The sequence below is a fragment of the Podarcis liolepis genome, assembly GCF_965112155.1.
Source record: "Podarcis liolepis genome assembly, chromosome: 6".
Taxonomy (NCBI): domain Eukaryota; kingdom Metazoa; phylum Chordata; class Lepidosauria; order Squamata; family Lacertidae; genus Podarcis; species Podarcis liolepis.
Genome location: NC_139559.1, coordinates 15,953,826 through 15,974,082, shown reverse-complemented (window position 1 = coordinate 15,974,082; position 20,257 = coordinate 15,953,826). Strand labels below are relative to the sequence as shown.

The 20,257-nt window shown below is 42.4% G+C and overlaps 2 protein-coding genes across 6 annotated transcripts in view; one reads left to right on the top strand and one right to left on the bottom strand.

Moving 5' to 3' along the window:
* The window catches only part of LOC310709050 (beta-1,3-galactosyl-O-glycosyl-glycoprotein beta-1,6-N-acetylglucosaminyltransferase 7-like), a 35,311-nt gene extending 25,444 nt beyond the window's left edge, over positions 1-9,867 (bottom strand). For 2 of the 5 annotated variants that reach the window (XR_014527298.1, XR_014527299.1), the window contains exon 1: positions 1,085-1,680. The gene's annotated coding sequence lies outside the window, so the exon portion shown is untranslated. Of the gene's footprint in view, positions 1-1,084; positions 1,681-9,721 lie in introns of those variants that run through there. The other 3 variants (XR_014527297.1, XM_083508176.1, XM_083508175.1) reach the window with 3 other exon arrangements.
* RTF2 (replication termination factor 2) overlaps positions 1-20,257 on the top strand; it is a 63,066-nt gene that overhangs the window by 41,456 nt on the left and 1,353 nt on the right. Inside the window, exons 6-8 of the mRNA XM_083508251.1 lie at positions 14,549-14,662; positions 17,021-17,075; positions 18,644-18,736. Of these exons, the coding sequence (XP_083364377.1) occupies positions 14,549-14,662; positions 17,021-17,075; positions 18,644-18,736 (262 nt within the window). The remainder of the gene's footprint in view (positions 1-14,548; positions 14,663-17,020; positions 17,076-18,643; positions 18,737-20,257) is intronic.

Below are 20,257 nucleotides of genomic sequence, written 5' to 3'. Positions count from 1 at the left end.
ACTGCGCCATGATTCTGGAATAGCTCAGGGTGAGCAACTTTTTAATGTCCAGTGCTCAAAAATCCTAGCTTTGCATATTTTGTAGAACACATAGCATAGCCTCATGAATAAGATAAACTGCCTTGTCCACAAAACATAAATCATAAAGCTTGGATAGACCAGAAGGGCATCGGGTCTAGCTGTCTGTCCCAAGACAATATCTTCCACACATCAGTTTCCTCCACAAATTAAACCACATGCTTGAGAGAGCCGCACACCACAGAGGAAGACTTGCTGCCAGATTCAGGCTGGAGTTTGTTGGGTGGGGGGAGTTAAAAGAAACAGTAATGTGGTGGTCTGAATGGCCTAACCCTGGGGCATATCGTTCGATTGCTCCTTCCTGCAGTGTAAGCAAAACAGACTACCAACTTCTCCTTGCCTAAAAGATGTTTAAGAATAGGAGCAGTGTGTGAGCTCTCGGAATTCAACAGAACCTGAACACACTTAACCAGTACAAGTGATGGCCACTTTATTGTCCCTTCCTTTCATTTTTCAGATGAAATCTTTTCTCTTTTTAAATCAGGAAATGCAGTGAAATATTACTGCCAACTAGAAACCAACAGCTGTAACACTAGATAGTTATTCTGTTTTGCCTTGTTCAACATGTTTATTCACAAACAAGGATTAACTGTTTAAAATTGTGTTCCAAAAATGCTAATCTCAGGAGTTAGAGGAGGTGACTGACATGGGATTGTTTATGGTAGGGGTGGAAATTGGCTGACTCGCAAGGATTTCGATTTTTAAGTGAACCAAAAGAGCCCGTTCTCCAGTTTTAGTTGTTTGGTTTTAGCTCAATACCTACTAAGAAAGAGATTGGCACATTTATTCAAGAAAATGCTTTGGCAGAGAATAAATGAGTAATAGACAGGTGTGAATCTTCCCCTCCCCCCCAGTACAATTCTATATATGTCTACTCAGAAGTAAGTCCTGTTAAGTTCAAGAGTAAGCAGATATTGGATTGCACTGTAAGTGACCCTGATTTTGAAGCAGGTTGTAATTTAAATTTTTTAAAAAACACCATAAAGTTTAGAAATAATAAACTCACCCTCTGCTGGAAAAGGCAGACTGTTTGGAGCCAAATTTGAGAAATGAGAGAGAAAATTCTCAGGATCCATTGCCCTTCAGGCAGATTCAGACTTCCCTTTCTCATGCGGTCCTTCCCTTTCTCATGTGGAGACCTTCCATCACATGAAAGTAGTTAATAATTAACGTGAAATGTTTGTATTTTAGGATTAGTTTTCCTTAACCACTTAAGTTCCGTGTTTTTGGATTCAGCAGCAATAATGTTCTGGATGACATAATTAAAAATAGCTTGTGTTTTTCTGGATTTTGTTGTTGTTGTTGTTCAGACAGCCTTTTAAGGCAGTGAAACCAGTCTTTTTAAATGAGATCTGTAGATAAAGCATTGCTGTTGATTATAAATAGTCTTGGTATGGCTTTAACCTCTAGGCTGCTAGTAGAGTACAGTGAACAATGTGAAAAAATCTTGTGCTTTTCTTTTTCTTTTTTTAACTCTCCGGTTGCTGAAACTTTCCACTTGATGACAGGCATGTGAGAGGAGTGTAAGGATTTTTTGCCTACCAGGGAGGAGTGAAGAAATAATGAATCAGGCTGCGGAATCTGGCTTTGTGCCTTCCTCCCAATCTAAATAATTTCGCTTCTTTCGTCATCTTAATGTGTGAAGGCTTTTGTGTTTCATTTAAGTGGTTGGTTTGGAAGTTTAAATAATGAATTGAGAGCTGCGGGACGCATGGAGTGGGGAAAAAGAAATTTTAAATAGTCTCTGTGCAGAATTCTGTAGCTTTGTTCTAATTCTCAGTTTTAACTAAAGCTGTTCTAATAATAATAATAGTAATAAAAATAATAATATGGGTAGACATTTGGATGCAATCAGGAGGAGCCATTCACATACGGAAATGGGTTTTTATGTGCATATTCCTAGCTGCCTAGAAAAGCACATATGCAATTAGGTGGGAGAGGGGTGCCCATTCTCCCCAGTTCAGCTGTTAGGGCCATGCACTGAGCCCTGTTCTAAAATCAGAAATTGTTCCTATAAACTGTCTGGGGGGCAGCAAGGTTTTGATTTAATACCCTACCATTCCTGCTTCATTAAACACTTCATCATTGTGCTTTTTTTGAAGAGTGCTTCATTCACACAGTGAGATTGAGCCTTTCAGGAATACTCGGTTATTTTAGAGCAGTGCTATTGTGCACGTGTAACACTGAAATTTTGATTAATTTTTTTTTAAAAAAGGAGACTGCAGAATTATTTCCACAAAAGCTAAAGACAACTAACATTCTAAAGTAGTTATTTATCAATGCTTTCATGAATTCCAAAGATATAAAGTATGGTTTAGGCTCTTGCCTGCAGAAGCTTTTGCTACAATAAACCAGTTAAATCACCATCAACCATCACTAGCCATTTTAGTGCATAATCTAGCCTTCACCAACCTGTTGCCCTCCAGATGTTTTAGACTACAACTTCCATCATCCCCATGCAGCACACGAGACTGATGGGACTTGTAGGCCAAAATGACTGGAGGTCAGCAGGCTGGCAAAATGCCAGTGTGACAATTACATAGCTGGCAGAGCAGCATCCAGCAAAGATTTTCACGACAATTCCACCCATAGTGACAGACTATCTACGGAACAGAGCTATGCCTCCCTCCCCTTTAAAAACAAATATGGCTGCTTGTAGAGCCATAGGAGTTCCAGGAAGTGCCGTCAAAGAAGGTGGCGATGTTTTGGGTGGTGACGACCGGCGACTGTTTGCAGTAGAGTTTTGTTTTTGTTTTTTTAAATGAAGCTTAAATGGCCATATAAGTACAATAAAAGGTGTACGTTCTTGATGGTGCACAAAAAAGTTCTCTGTTGTGAGCTTAGCCCAAGCAGACATGCTGTATGTCAAAATGCTTGAGGCAATAAAACAGGAAACTGCCACTTTCTGCCCAGCTTTTCCGAAGCCCTATCAACCATTTAAGTGGTGTGTGTGTGTGTGTGTGTGTTTAAAAAAATCCTGCTCTCAATATGTGATCTTATTCACATATAAGTATTTGCTTTCTTTTGTTTCCTTGCTGTACATCCCTGTTATGCCCACCTGTAAATACTTCAGAAAAATATTTGGGTTGTATCCAAAGTAGTGCTATGTGAATGTTCCATCAGTGGAAGGCTTTCTTGCTAGCACAGCGCTTTGCTCCTCCCTCTGTGCACGCCTTAAATCTGTTCTAGAGTTTCCCCCAACCCTCTGGAGTAGATTTGGGGAGGGCACAGGAAATGTGCAGGGGAAGGGAGGAGGATGTTTTGTTTTGTGAGTGTAAATCCTTGTCCTAATGGAATGAATGAATTGGATACCATCTCCTGAGTCTTAAGATGCATTTCTTTTGATGAGTACTGGAATGTGTGATGAGACGTTATCCATTTTCCTTCCCCATTAATTTTAAAGATATTTCTTCATCATGACTGGAACTGGACAGTTCTACGTTCTAAATGTGTTGTTCTGTCTTTGAAGAGTTGCTGGCCTGCATAGATTGTATTCTGTATTTATGGCCCTGCTACGCAAGACATTAACTTTTAGGGCAGCACAATTAAAGAGAAGAGATTTGAGCCATAACTGCAACAGTTGGTTGGTTGGTTGGTTGGTTGGCTGGCAGGTTTACTAAATATTAATAAATAATAAAAGAATATAGCAACATCATCTGCAGAACTGAATTAGATAACATTGTGCCTTTTGCCTCTCAAAAAGCAGGAAAACCCCCTAGCTGCAACAAAGCTGCAATAGCAAATATCTGAGTCTGCTAGTGGGCTCCCATCTGTGGTAAGGGGGCATGTGGGGCAGCCTTTTTTCAACTGGTGGAATGAGCTTCCCTCTGAGATGCACCTTGCACCATCTTTGCATGTTTTTTGAACAATTGGTCAAAGAAACACTTCTTACCTAGGTCTTGGGTTGAGCAGGCACTTTCCTTTCTGCGTTGTTCTGTGCTTCTGCTTTTTGTTTTCAGTTAGCTTTCTGGTTTTTATTTTATAGTTGTTTTAGTGGTTCTATTTTTATCACTCATCCTGGAGCCATTTGGTGAATGGCGGACTGTAAGTACATACAGTATGGCACGTTTTCTGCCACATAGGAAGTTGCATTATTTAAGGCCAGTCAATTTGCCCATCTAGCACAGCATGGTCTATCTATCCTGACATCCTCAGGATGTGGTGATAGCCACCAATTTAGATGGCTTTAAAAGGGATCTGGACAAATTCATGGAAGATCATTCTATCACAGCCTGATACTGAGGATTCCAGAAACAGGTGATGACCTAACCTTCCTGAAATTGGCTGTAATGCAACCAGAGGTTGTTGACCTTACAGGGTGAACGGCTGAACTTCTAGAGACTAGCTAGAAACTGTTGTCTTATACAGCTATTCCTGTTGGAGCAGCAAGGCTCATGAGGGCCCAGTTGATACCATTACGCTCCAGAGCTGCTCTGTACTGCTGCTCCTCGTCACAGGAGAGTGGAAACTGATTGCCTCTGTGAGTAGGGAAGATGGGTGAGAGCACTAGGAAGTGACGACATCTGCTGCATCTTCCCCAAGGTTAGATGGAACCTACCCCCATCCCCTGCAAAAGAACCTCACCTTTTAGCACACGAAATATCACACACACACACACACACACACACACACAAAACAACCAATGACAACCCCACTTCTTTCAACTCCCTCAGACTGGGCAGACCAGTTTCATCCCTTCCCACTTTACAGGCAGATATGTTAGAATGGCTTTACACACAGTGCAGCCCAACTATTCATCAAATACAAGCCCATTCCAAAGAATAGAAGGAGGACAGCCTTTCTACATTGCATAATAGAACAACAGCCGCATTTATATGGTTGATTAACCTTCTTATTCCAGAATACAGGGATTATATTATTTCTTACAGGATAAGTAGGAGAGGTACTAAAATGTTCTCTGAGTGAGTTTGTTTTCCTCTTCCTGCCCCTTTCTTCCTTTTGTTTCATGTCTTCTTAGGTTTTAGATTTTGAGTGGGGGCAGGGGCTATGTTGTTTTTATTGGTTTGTAAGCCACTCTGAGAGCTTTTCTGGCTAAAGACTGGGGTATAGATGTTTTGAAGAAGTAAATAATTTAGGCTCATGTTCTGTGAGTCTGCTACTCACAGTGTGTCAGCCTCTTTATTTATAAATGAAAACAAAAATTAGAAAAACACAGTAACTCTCCAGTTCTCTTTCTTCCAAAGAAAACTTTCCCTGTGAAAGTTGCCCTGAACTCCCTTCAACTCCAGGAAGGAGAAACAGCACAACTACACAAAAACCATGAATTGTTGAAAAGCCTCTTGTTTCCTGAACATTCTTTTGCAACATCCTTGTTTATGTTGGCACAACAATGGTTTTCGCTGCCTATTCCAAGGATTAGTCTTCAATAGTGGAGTAAATAGCCTATAGACTTTATTGCTCTTAAAAATAATTCTTTAAAGCCTTCTTTATAGTTATGGTTACATTACTCCAACCTGTCCCAGTTAACTACATTAATGCTTGAAAAAGGCTTAATGTATAGGAAAAATCTGTTAGGGCATGCATAGTGAGGAGGGGAAATAATCCAGTGCTTCCAATCCAAGCATGAACCTCTATTCCTGTATGCAAACTAATGCTAAACCGTGGTTTATGACACTGTGATTTATTAAACCATTGCTCAGTGTTGCATGTGTACGTAGCCCAGCAGCATAACTGTTTGGTTTGTTTCTTGCCAGCAAACCATGATCTGAATCCATAGTTTGTTATTGGTTTATGAACCTTGGTTTGTTTTAACTGTGGCTTGGTGTCATGTGTAAACCCAATACCCTTCCTTAACCATTGTTTGCTTGACCCCACCCCAGATGCTCTGCAACATATATATGATTGGGCATGGTGCAGAACAAGAATGGATGTTGGTTGTTCAGATGCTTCTCACTCTATTTATTTCACTAAATAAAGGTTAAATAAATATGTTTCGTGGGTGCTGTTGCCCCGAACCGCCTGCTGGATCCTAAATAACAGAATGAGAAATGTAGTGGGGTTTCCTGTAGGGTAGTACAACAAATACAGAAAGTTCTAACTTTAAATGCTTAAATGCCTGGGGTCTAATTCAAGTCTGAACAGTGTACTGGTACCAGGCCACATAGAAAATAATCCACAATTATATACTGACCTTTCTCTTTACAAACACTAATGGTACACTTTTTAAAAATAAAATAAAATTGCACTTCTCAGAATTTTCATAAGAGCATCTCGGCTGTCTCTAAAATCAAATTGGTTATCACATGTGTAGCTGACCTCCACAATAGTGTTTAGGAATGAACGTTCACCCAAGATCAGGCAGATTATTGTCCTGCAACCCCTTCCTTCTCACAGGCTTTTCTTTACAGCTTTCCTTTGTCCCTGTCTTTTGTTACACCAATATTTGAAACCTACATAATTTAAAACAGGATTCTCAGGCTTCTGTGTAATTCCAAGAGAACTGAACTGCTTCCCAGGTTCTCTCAGAGAAGCCAAAACAGGATGAAATCACACGTGCAATTTGACTTGACGACTGCAACATTAACGGCGTTCTTGTATGTGTAAAACGTCAAAGGAGTTAACATGTGACCTCAAACTACCTCTTTCATTGGCAGCAGTTGTCTGTTGAGAAATCATGGAATAAGCAGATGTGTGAGTCAGCCCTGAGAGTGACTTAAAACCTGTTGCAATGTATAGTGCAGCAGCCTTGGAGCGCTTTTATTGCCTCTCTCCTGCGGCACTCTGCAGTTTAGTTAGCGTCAGACTCAGAAAACTCATGACAGTACCTATAAGTGGGCCCTGTTTCTGCATAGGGTAGAATGCCAAAAATGGTAGCCAGAAAATCCCAAGAACTGCAGGATTCCCTTTCAGTGGCCAAGGGGACCAGGGCACCTGGGAGGCGTCTCCTAGGAATAACAGCATCAAGGCAAGAGGAGTCCAACCTGGGCTTGTCTATCACCTAGAATAGGAGCCACGGCAGGGGGCTCACTTCCCCACTTTCAGTCTGAAAGAATGCTCCGATCTAACAACCTGCTGCTGTGAGGCTGCAGAAGCAAGGGGAAGGACCCTCTAGTCCCATCCATCAGCCAAGGGAACAGGTGTCCGCAGCTACTATTAAGAAAAAAAGAACATTAGCTTGGGGCCAACTAGATTTCAGTTCCCACTTATCTTATAGCTCTTCCCCTAGAGCAGTGGTTCCCAGTTAGGGGTCTGGGGACCCCTGGGGGTCCGCAAAACACACTCAGGAGGTCTGCGGCCCCATCCCTTGCCTCCCCCCCCCAATTTTTTGTCATTTTTGCATGGTAATGCCACAAATTTTATGGTCTGTTTTAGCACTGTGTGGTTTTTCAATATATTGGCCAAAATTGGTTTTGAAATCACACAGTGATAACAATTTTGATGTAACTACCATAGAGTAATCAAAATTTTCAAAAGTAGGGGTTCTGTGACTTGGATTTTGAAAAATAGGGGGTCCTCAGTAATTAGCTAATTGGGAACCACTGCCCTAGACTTAAATAACTGATTTTTCTCCTCCAGCTTTCCTCTCCACTTCCCTTCCCTTGTTTGTATTTGTAAGCTTGGTGACAGTGCCTTATCTCTTTTCCTTTTTTAATTTATGTGTGGTGATTTTTGAGATGAGAACTGCTTGGAAATGAGGATGAAAATATGATAATCAGTAAAAGTTTCAAAGCTCTTAACTTAATCTGGGGGAGAGGCTGAAATTCAGGAACTAAAACTCATAGATTGGGGCAGTGGGGCAGAGTTGGGGAAATGGTGTGGGAAATTCCCACCCAACGATCTAGCCTTTTCTTGAAACTGCCCATGTGCTTTCAGATTGCATTTCCTGTTGTCAGTTGTCCTAAAAGCGTATCTTAGAAGGAAAGCAGAATCTTACACATCACAGGTTTCATTCTGTGATGCACCGTTGTATATTAATAGCCATACATATCTGTACATACATACAAGATCCTGAGGTGTATAGGTCCCTAAGGAGGCAACCTCAAGATTCTGTCATCCTTTGACTGTTGACCGTGATGGATGGGGTTGATTGTTGCATTGGAGCCCAACAACATCTGGAAGCACATGGGTACCCCTGCCTTTGGGGTCTTTTTAAGCATGGCATCACTTTGTGGTATTCAGTGAAATAGTTACAGTGGTACCTCGGCTTACATACGCTTCAGGTTACATACACTTCAGGTTACAGACTCCGCTAACCCAGAAATAGTACCTCGGGTTAAGAACTTTGCTTCAGGATGAGAACAGAAATCGTGCTCCGGTGGTGCGGCAGCAGCAGGAGGCCCCATTAGCTAAAGTGGTGCTTCAGGTTAAGAACAGTTTCAGGTTAAGAATGGACCTCCGGAACAAATTAAGTACTTAACCCGAGGTACCACTGTACTGGCACACAATTAGTCTTCCTCACTCTCCTCCCCCCATGTATCCCCTGAATCACCTCAGATCTGTTCTAGAGGAAGTCCCAGAATAGTTTTAGGAGGGTTGCAAGCAGGGAGAAGCACAGAGAAGTCCTGTTCCACGAGGAGAGCCCCATTTGCTAATGAAACGTAAGCCTTAGTGCTACATTGAATACAATACATCATCATCACCACCACCATCACTACTACTGCTGCTACTACTACTGCTATTATTACTACTATTATTTCTGGCATTGGTGCCATGAGCATCTTGCTCATTTTACCTTTATGGTGTTTTGTATTTCTGGGAGCATTCTCAAAGACAAGACTTCATCTGTGTTCAGTCACGGATCATACTTTTGATAGTAAGTGATAGAAAAGTAGACATTATGGCACGCTAAAACACTCTGTTCAGAGTCCAATTACATCACACTTTTTAACAGCTCTAGTTGTTATATTTCTTTTATATAGCAAACTCATGCGGTGGACAGGTGCAGGGACCTATCTATTTTTGCCAATGTGTTTGTGCAAGGTGCTGTATAAATCATATTATTAGGCATTGGTCCTGGGTGAGTGATATTGCCGAAGCGGCTACAAAATTGCTCCAGATAATTAAATGTATGATAGGATCTCTGTGACTGTTAACAGATCTTTGTATTCTGGCAATGAGTTTACAACACAAGCATAGAATTTCAACCATCTTGGCTCTCAATTTTTTAAAAGGAAATCTTAAAGGAAATCATGACCAAAGCACTCTCTGATGAAGGCTCGTAGTGTAAGTGTGGCTGTTGGTCTCACCTTCCAGTGACCATGAGACTTGGGGACCCTCCCCAGTTCCCAACAATGATTCTGTGCCCCCCGCCTCTGCTGCCAGTGTGTGCCCAGTCTCCTTGCCCTTTTCCCCTCCGTCACATTTCCCTTCTTGACCTGTGCACTCATAACATTTGCAGAACAACTAACACACAGAAAATACATACACAAGTGTACCAAATTGGAACACATTGTTCTGACAGCAGAGTGTGGATTTATTGTGGTGCAGTATACACCCAGACTACTGAAAGAGATACAGTCTCATGCTCAACGTGTCCCTAGGCTCTATTCGCTCTAAGCAAGTAACACAGGATTTATCTGAAGACCCTGTAACTGCCCTGTACATTGAACATCACCTCCAAAGGGTCAGAAAATGCATTATGACAGCAGAGTAACAGCCGATCAAGTAAAGCAAGTACACTTACCCCGCAAAATGTAGAGTGAAAGCACAGAGACAGGCTTGTTCTGCAACCACACCAAGACCTTCTCACTTAAAATCTAATTTTGAAACTGCTGCCTCTCTGGAAACATGCAAATGACTTAAATGTGCTTTCAGTGCCTTCGAGCTTCAGGACTGTATTTCAATGGCTTCCTGTTTCGTAATTGCTAGGAAAGCTAGAAAACAACAACTGGGAAACCAAACTATAAAGCTGAATGCACCCACCATTAAAAGATACTTGATCTCCCTCTCTCCTCTCTCCCTCTCTCATTTTTTCATCCGTTGGCATCACCTATCCACGGATGCGCGCTGGCTTCCTGTCATTATGAGAAAAGCATTGCTGTTCTTTGTGGGTATGCTTGCAGATGCTATGAGGATTTTGTGTCTAAATGAGATAGTAGATAGCAAGAGACAGGTGCAAATAGCAAAGAAGCCAGCAGCAAACCTGTGCTGTTGATCCCCTTTCAGTTCTGAGAAGGTCAGCAACTTTTGAAATTCCCTTTCCTGGAGGGAAAGCCCAGCGTTTTGTTATTTTATTTTATAATATAATCCAAATCCAGACTTCAGGTGGGCTGCTTTCACAGGCATCACCCGTTGTGCATCTCCTATCCACCCAGTTCTCCACTCTTCCCACAGTCTCTTCCATGCTTTATCCCTACTGGTTTTTGTGCCTGGAACATTTTTCCAATTCCGCCTGTCAACAGTTGTCCCGTATTGTGTATGTTTTATGCTTAACAACAACAACAACATCCTCTGTCCCAGTTTGTAGTGTATGGACCAGTATTCGTGTGGTTTTGCCTTACTAATTGTATGCCAAGGTTAGTGAAACTGAGAAAGGGCAACAAAACGGAGAGCTAAAGGCTACAACAAATTGAGATCCTATTAATGATTCAGCAGAACTGGCAGTCGGAGGAAAAAGAGCTCTGGGTGCATGTGCTTTGGAAATGTAACTCTTCCCTTAGTGCTGGGACACAGGAGTATGCAAAAGCTTCAATTAGTAGTGATTTAAGTTGCAACCTTCAGGAGGGGGGAAACACCCCCCCCATTGAACTCAGTTGCACTTTCTTCTCAGGTGATATGCATAAGAGTGTGCTGTTAATTTACATCTCAGTTCATTGAATATGTTGCCATCATTTGTAACTCTCAGTTCATCCTGATGAATCACGCACCTGTGCTTGTCTCAGATGACCTTCTGCTTGCATGCAGGAGATCCCAGGTTTGATCCCTGGCACCTCCAGTTTTTAAGAAAGAAGAGAAGTAAAGGGGAAAGGATCAAGTACCGGGTAATGGGCAAGACCTCTGGCAGAGACTTTGTAGAACCCCTTCCAGCCAGGGCAGCACTGGCTAAAGCCGCTAGCTGGTCATAATTGTCTGGATGACAATACAGTTGTACCTCGGGTTACATACGCTTCAGGTTACATATGCTTCAGGTTATAGACTTCGCTAACCCAGAAGTAGTACCTCGGGTTAATAACTTTGCTTTAGGATGAGTACAGAAATTGTGCTCCAGCGGCACGGCGGCAGCAGGAGGCCCCATTAGCTAAAGTGATGCTTCAGGTTAAGAACAGTTTCAGGTTAAGAACAGACCTCCAGAACGAATTAAGTTCTTAACCCAAAGTACCACTGTAAGGCAGTTTCCATTGTTCCTGCACCTTTTCCCCATGAAGCTCCAAACCTAGGAGGCTTGAGCCTTTACCTCCACCCATTCCCACCCTCCAAATATTTAAATTATGTAATAACAAAAGATGCATTCTGCAACAAAAAAAAAAACACATAACCCCTTTTTTTGCAAACTGGTGAATTTGCAAAATTCAAGCTATTGTTTTTTTTGCAGAATTCCAAGTAGCTGTACTGAAGCCTTGTCCTCAAGTCACCAGCAGTCCTAGGAAGTGGCCCCACATCCCCAGCTTCTGAGATTTTTGCAAGGCATTATTGCTTGGAGACTCTCAGTTCAATTTCGGAGCCATAAGGATTAGAAAAGATTGAAAACCTGAGCTGCCTGCAATGTGTTGATTCTGTATAACTACCTAGTGTGTTTCAAATAAATATGTTACAGATAGGTAGCCGTGTTGGTCTGCCATAGTCAAAATAAAAAAAATTTCTTCCAGTAGCACCTTAAAGACCAACTGAGTTAGTTCTAGGTATGAGCTTTCGTGTGCATGCACACTTCTTCAAATAAATATGCATTATTATAACACAAAGCAACATCAGCCTTCCCCTACCTGGTACCTTGAAGTTATTGTTGTGTTCCAGCTGCCTTCAGCCTCTCAGCCCCAGGCAGAATAGCTGTTGGTCAGGAATTACTGGACTTGTAATTCAAGACACCTGAAGAGTACCAGAGTGATGAAGGCTGAACTAAATGCATCTTTGGTCAGAGGGGGGCAGGATGTGGTTCCTGTGCATATCTGTTTATTAGCAGTGTATGTCTCCTTGGTTTTAAAGCCCTGAGTCAGTGCTGTTTCGGGCAACTTTTCATAGGGCTAAGGCTTTTCCTTTTTTAATGCTGCTGCTGCTGTAAGTAAGACTCTGCTTTCTTTCCCTGCTGCTCGGGGAATTGTTGTGTACAAGATCAAAATATATTGGTATAGATCTGTAATCTTGTAGACTTTGCTATAAATAGCTGCCAGACAAGTCAGATTAGCTGTTGGCAAACAATAATTCTATCCGGTATTGTGGCTCCTTAAGCTCTGGCTGCTATGAAATGCCATGAAAAATTCATGGGTGAGGATGCTGTTAATTATGGGATGGACACCTGGCTTCTCTGCGATTTTATTCCAATTTCACTAGCATAACAGTCCGTTGACTTGTATGTTGTTTTATTGGTTCTTTTTAGATACGCATAGTTCTTGTATTCAAATTTGTATGTCTCATGGCTGGACAGATTTTATTCTGATTCTGACAAGGCAAGACTGTTGGGGCGTTTCCCCCTTAGAAATATATTAATTACACATTTTTTCATCGTGGATGTTTGAACAAAATGCAAGCAATAAAATTCTGATATTCCCCCCACCTTTGCGGCACACTCGCTACACCTAGATACTTCTCTTTCTTTGCTCTGAATTTACGGAGAAAGGTGAACTATTAAATTATTCAAAATAAAAAATTCCTTCCAGTAGCACCTTAAAGACCAACTAAGTTAGTTCTTGGTATGAGCTTTCGTGTGCGTGCACACTTCTTCAGATGTGTATCTGAAAGCTCATACCAAGAACTAACTTAGTTGGTCTTTAAGGTGCTACTGGAAGGAATTTTTTATTTTGACTATGGCAGACCAACACGGCTACCTATCTGTATTAAATTATTGTGTTGTTGTGTTTTTGCAATTGCGTTTTGCTTCTCCTTGAACAAAGTACCATTTTCCGCTGTTCAATATTCACCTTGTAAAAATTACTAGACCTTACGGTGTAGAATTCCAGTTGAGAAGCTGTGCCGCATCATGGACAGAATCAGGCCTGGGAAGACCTGGGTTCAAATCCTGGGTTGGCCAGCTAGATGGTCTCAGCCAAGTCATGTTTTCTTTTCTTAAGGTTCTAGTAAAGATAAAGAGATATAACAAATATAATGACATCATTAAATACACCAGTAAAATGGCTATTTCCTCCCCTCCCCAGTCATGTTTTCTCAGGATAGAACGCGGTGTCCTCTTTTCACTACTCTGAATTCAGTGAAGGAAGGGTAGGACAGAATGTAATGAACTAAATAGTTTTGAGCCAAGAGTAGCTAATCTTTTTTGCCCAAGGGCAACAATCGCCCTTAGCCAACCTTCCAGGGGCTGCATGCCAGCAGGGAGTGTGGTCACCATGCAGTATCTCGCAGACACAGAGGCATCACCACCCTCAGCTGAACGGAGGGGATATAAGCCTCTTTCCACCCTAGCCCGTGTCTCCTCTATTTCCTTTTTGCTACTGCCATCAAAGCGCTGTGAATTTGGAGCTCAGAAAAATTGCTCAGTGGATCAGATCAGGCCCCTGAGCAGGAGGTTAGCCCCCCCCCTGCTTTATGCCATATAAAATCACGGGGGGGGGGGATAAAATCCATGCTGAGTTAATGGAACGCACGGCCCCAATCCAGAGGGAGCAAATCAGTCACATTTGCATCCTTTTGCGATCAGTAGCACAATTTGGTTGCAACTTACTTATTTCTCATTAATTTCAAAGTGACAGCAGTTGGCTAAACTACTAACTTGCTTTTGGAGTGGGGCCTATGGATTGAGTCCAGATTAAGCTAGTTGCCCTAGAAATCAATTGTGCTTCGGTTTATTGTGACTAATTTTTCAGACTGATTTTGTTGTGGCCCAGAATGTGGTTAATCCTGTCTGGATCCAATCCTATATGTACTTTGGCAAGTACCTTGATTGCTTACAAACTGATCACTTAGACAGTGGAATGGACTCCCTCAGGAGGTGATGGGCTCTCCTTCATTGGAGGTTTTTAAATAGAGATTGGATGGCCGTCTGTCATGGATGCTTTAGTTGAGATTCCTGCATTTCAGGGGGTTGGACTAGATGGCCCACGGGGTACCCTCAAACTCTACAATTCTATGATTCTATGGAATAAAGAATTAAACAATCCTCTCAAACAAGACACAGGCTTATTGGAAAAATGGCAGAGAGGATAAAAATCTGACTAGGGGGAAGGAAGCAGAATATGCATGTTTGAATTGTAATTTAATTTTGTAGCGAAGCAAAACACTCCTAATGTGGATGATGTAGCTTGTGCCCTCCCTTTTTTATGTACATTCAACACATTACATTGCCCGTATGTGGTCATAAAAATATAAAGCCTTGTTAACCTTTTTTTCCCTTTCCTCATGAAAGTGTGGAGCCTCTTTTCAAGACGATGACGTGATTGTACTTAACGGTACAAAAGAGGATGTAGAAGTGCTGAAGAAAAGAATGGAGGAGAGAAGGCTTAAGAGTAAATTGGGGAAGGTAAGAGCTTTGTGCATTTTCTGATGTATTTGCACGTGCATTTATGGGATACTTCAGGAACAGAGTTTATTACAAACAGCTTTTTCAAAACCTTCTCCATGGTGGCAGGGGGTGGGTCTCCTGTTAAAGTGCCCAAAGCCCCCAGCATAAAACTGTAGGTGCAGTTCATTGAATCCCAGCAAATATTTTTATCAAGTACATCTTGTTGTTTTTCAATTTCAGCCCTCGTTAGTAATTTTTAATTAGATCAGAGATAAGTAATTTCTTTGGCCTTGCCACTAATTTAATCCAGCTCTTCTTTCACATGGAAATAGTTCTTCCTTCCTTCCACAAATGCCGTCATCAAAATAAATAAACCCATTGGTTTTCCTTTTCAAATCAGTACCCAGTTGTTCCATTATCCAGCTGCTCTTAAGCAGAACTGTCACTCTTCCTTGACGTAGTTTATGTTTTACATTTTACCCCATCCACTTCTCACTGTTAGGGATAGGAAAGTGTAAAACCAATCAACATGGTCCAAGCTACATGATAACTACTCACACATTTGCACTGCATCCATTGATCCGGGGTGAAGTTCATTTAACCCCCTAATTCTAAACTTCACAAGCATGTAGATGCACCAGTACGTACACACATTCTGCAATGTACAGAGTATCCCTTCATTTACTTAGATCCCTCCCCTCATTGGCCTTAATGATCCTCATTGTACTCATCAATATAACAACCACAGTTCTATCTTTACCTTCTGAGGGTGTTGCTGGTGTGCTAAAATAGCTTGTAACGAGAACTTCCTCTTGCAGGGGCCTCCTTTCCGTTTTGAATCTGGCTTCCTATTCAACATGATACTGTAGTAAATCAAACATGCCATTCTGCAAGCAGCGTTCATGTTTCAAACTAAAATTAGGGCAGAGCTTTTTTTCATGCTGAAGGCTTGATGCCAGATAAGCATATAACACTGCTAGGTATACCTGTGTTGGGATTAGGAAAGAGAAGCAAAGCAAAGCAAAGCAGGGCTCCTTTATAGGTACAGCTTGAGAGACCAGCAACATTTGGCAGGGACTTGTAGCAATCTTAAAGCTACCTGAGAGCCGCCATTGAGGATAAAAATTATTTGAAAATATATCGGTCTCCTTCCCTAGTATCATCTTCCTACCACATGTACTTTAGTTGCAAGACTTTAGTTGCCTCTATAACTGCTGCGCAGGAAGGTCTGATACATTGCTGCCACCTCCAGGAAGACATGGGTAATCTGCAGAAAAGGGAATAGCTCAGTGGAATCAGTGCCTTTCTTGCAGCTACTAATGTATGCGGCAGATCTGTGCAAACTGGTGACCATCAGCTGCATATGGAACCCACTAAGTGCTTCATAGTGTCCTGCTTTTTCAGCCTGCCTCAGGCTGCACAAAGAAGGCAGTTATCTGCCACCTCCTAAGCCACACAGCATGGCTTGTGGTCTGCATCCAGCTTGGCGAGTCCGAAATCGAGCAGGCCTGATGCATTCTAACATTGTTTGGGGTGTCTTCACTTCAATCCACTGTAATATTGCTGGGCCATCCAGCTCTGAATCAAAAATAACCTCATAATAACTACATTTCTGTGGGAAAGCATTTAACCTGTCTTTTTATTGTGGAAAGTTTTTTTTTTATTATTATCAACAACCCAGTGCATCAGGTGAAAGGGCTCATTGTCTAACCATAATTAATGGTGGGTGTAATTAATGGCAGGTCTGTCTGACTCTCTCTCTCTCATATTCTTATGTAGGACTCACTGTGCTTTTCCCATTCAAGGGGCTGCTTAGGTCCACACCTGCTTAGCTTTGGCAATGCTGCAGCCTCAGATGCTCACAGACTATTAACTGGATCTCAAATAAGATTATTTTAAACAATATTAAAAAGGAACTTCAAACAGCTAGCCAGCTGAGATTTCCAAAGGAGACAGGCAGCCCCTATGGAGAAAGCCGTGCTCCTAGTGTTGGGTTAATTTTAATTGTGTGGATAATGGAAGAAAGAACATATCTCTCCATCTCTCAAGGATGATTAGAGTTAGTTTCAAGGATCAGAGTCAGGCTATTTTTCAAAACATCTTGATCCTGCATGCAGATAAGCCTGGCCTTTCTCTTCAGGGATTATTCTGTCTCTCATACAGTTTGCTCCCTTTGCACATTATAAGCCTTATATGCCCACTTTTAAGGGAGCACAGTGGGCACTGAATTGTGTGAGTGGATTGGATTGTTTAGCGATGTAATATGAAAAAAGCACTGAGTAACCTTATGGCAAAGTTGTGCTGATGGAACTGGTGGATTTGTTACCAAACACAGTTTGGGCTGTTGTCACTCATGTTTGTCTCCATTGCTTCTAGAAATCCAAGAAATCTAAGGCAGCGGAGACCACTGTGAAACCCGAAGCTGCTGAAGGTAAGGTTGTGTCCATGTGCTGATGCAACAAAGTGCTATTCCAGATTACTATTATTTTCAGTGCAGTAACTGTGCAGCTGTTACCTTTCTTGGCCAGAACCCACACATTTCCCTTCAAGTTAGCACTGCTTTTGCAGAGAAACCAACTTTTCCCAGCACACAAACAACGGTATTATGTTGCTAGGATCACCCCACCCCTGCAGCTAGCACCTCTGGTTTGATTCATGAAATCTGCAGTAGCCATGCAAATATGATATGCACCTATTGGCTAGTTCCGGTGATGGGTGACCTTTCCTTATCCCATGCCACTGTGTTCTTTTAAAAGGCCATTTTGCATGTTGTTTTGACATAAATAAGTTAGAAACTATATAAAAAAAAGAGTAACAGTAAATAGAAAGGTGGGCGCACATTATGAACTAAATATCCCCTTAAGGAAAAACTAAAGTGATAAACATAACTAATGTGCAATAATGCTTTTCTCACTTAATGGATTCTCTCCCTCTGCCCCCACCCCCCATTTTTAAAGGGGGGGGGGGACAAGGAGCCTGTAGGTAGATCGCACAAAGGGGCAAATATAGTTGGAATGAACTTCACAGGACCTTGTGCTTAGAAGATATTGGCCAGATTCACACATAACATGAAGCCATGGTTTGTTTGGGCAATTTTGTTTTTTGAAACAAATCATGAGTTAACCACGTTGTCCCACAAAGGATCAAACAAGCAGTGGCTTGTTTCTCCAACGTTTGTTTTCCAGCTACTGTTGCCTCATGCCTTTGGAATTTGTGACGTGCCTGAGGTACAGAGTCCAGACCTAACTATGGTTAAGGAAGTGTGCTGAGTTCACATGTAACACCAAGTCATAGTTAAAACAAACTAGGGTTCACGAGCCATCAACAACCCATGCCTTCAAAGCATCATCTCTTGGCAGTAAACAAGCTTGTTAAGCTGCTAGGCAGAGTTTGCACTTAAAACTTAGCCATTCCCTGCCACAAAGCTTCTGCTAACCTGGCAGTTAATTAAGTACACAGGTGCTGATGCAGTGAGCCATTTATTTACGCTCCCCCCCATCTGTGCAGCATTTAGTATAACTTATGCCTTGATGGTTGGACAGTGTTCTTGAAGCTACAAACATGAGCCTAACCAAACTGCGGGAGGCAGTGGAAGACAGGAGTGCCTGGTGTGCTCTGGTCCATGGGGTCACGAAGAGTCGGACACGACTAAATGACTAAACAACATGCCTTGATATCGTTATGGTTCTTCTCCATGTCAGCTTATGGTGGAGAACATTGGATATCATGGTGTTACAACACATATAAGGCAATGCAGAAAGGGACTGAAGGGAACTAAATACACAACTGTCCTTTTCAGTGGCAACTCTCTCTGTGTTGATCATTAATTGGTCCAACTCTTGAGTGAAGTTTTATTGGGGTTTTTTTGTGAAGTTTTATAGTTTAATTACTTTTGATTGCACTGCTCTCTTTTGCTATTGATTTTAATAGGATGCAGATTCCATTTTTCTTTTTAATTTCTCTGTCTTCCTGTTTATGTGGGTTTTTGTTTTTTTTAAGATTTGCCTACATCATCTCAAGTAAATACTGAAAAGGATACAGCAAACATGAAATCCGGAGAAAATAGAAGCATTGCCTTCTGCAAGAGTACAGGTTAGTATAAAATTTTCCATGCAGTTTCATGACATTGCATTCAGTAATATTGTGGATAATCCTTTATTAGCCATTTTCAGCCAGATGTTCACCTAAAACTCTGCTTTGAGCTGGTGCAGCTATAACTGGGACCATCTGTTCGTGGAAAGATGAGGGCTGCGTATGAGCCGTGGAATGGCAGGCTCTCCGTCATTTGCCTGTTGAATGAATTTACCCCTCCCTCGCATTTCCACTGCTGCCTTTAACCATGGTCAATTGTTTCTATGCCAGCCGTAACCAACGTTAACACTAGGAACATTAGACTCTGCCTTGTACTGAGTCAGCCTGTTGGTGCATCTAGCTCAATATTGTCCACGCTGGCTGTCAGTGACTCTCCAGGGTTCCAGTCTCAATCCTTCCTGGAGATGCAGAGTCTTAAACCTGGGACCTTTTGCAAGCAAAGCAAGATGCTCAACCACTGAGCTTAGTTGTTGAAATTAGCGGGGTAAGGGAGCTGAAAATAATGCCAATGCAGTTCACATCTTTTGTTCTAGGAGGCTTAGTTTAGTCAGAATCGAGTATAAACTTCCAGAGTTAATGCTAAATACATTACTTCTGGTAAATGAGCCACCATAGCCACTAGAGGGCTGTGAAAATTTGTGTTCCAGGCTTTTTAGACTCATCTACCTGGGAACTGTCCTGAAACCAAAGGGGTGCATTGGTTGCCAGATGTGATCCCCCCCCCCCCAGCTCTCCTACCCCACTAAATTGGTGAGCTGGCTTGATATGCTTCCCTGAGCTTGGTCTTTGTGGACTAGCTGTGGGTGCAACATAGCTCTCTTATTTGCAAGGCCTAAGAGCTTTGGGACGCAGGTGGCGCTGTGGGCAAAACCTCAGCGCCTAGGACTTGCCGATCGTATGGTCGGTGGTTCGAATCCCCGCGGCGGGGTGAGCTCCCGTCGTTCGGTCCCAGCTCCTGCCCACCTAGCAGTTCAAAAGCACCCTTAAGTGCAAGTAGATAAATAGGTACTGCTTTATAGCGGGAAGGTAAACGGCGTTTCCATGTGCTGCACTGGTGCAGGCTCGCCAGAGCAGCTTCGTCACACTGGCCACGTGACCCGGAAGTGTCCTCGGACAGCGCTGGCCCCCGGCCTCTTAAGCGAGATGGGCGCGCAACCCCAGAGTCGGTCACGACTGGCCCGTACGGGCATGGGTACCTTTACCTTTACCTTTTTAAGAGCTTCCATGAGCCATGCCCTGTCTAGTTGTGCTGACTACTTAAAAAAACAGCACCCCCCTCCTGATTTCAACAAGGTTGGCTCCAGTTTGAGGGGGGGGGACCCTAAACAAAGTGCCCTCTTCTTTGGCCCTCCTGTGTTGGTGGGCCTTGGTAAGCTTATTTGGTGGCAGGAGCAGCAGGACTCTGATCTGCAACAGGCAACTGGGTTCAAGAACTATCACTGTCATTTCCTACGGTGCAGCACCGCCCTGGACTCTTTTGAGAAGAAAATTGGTGGCTTCCAGACCTAGCCACCAGGTGCT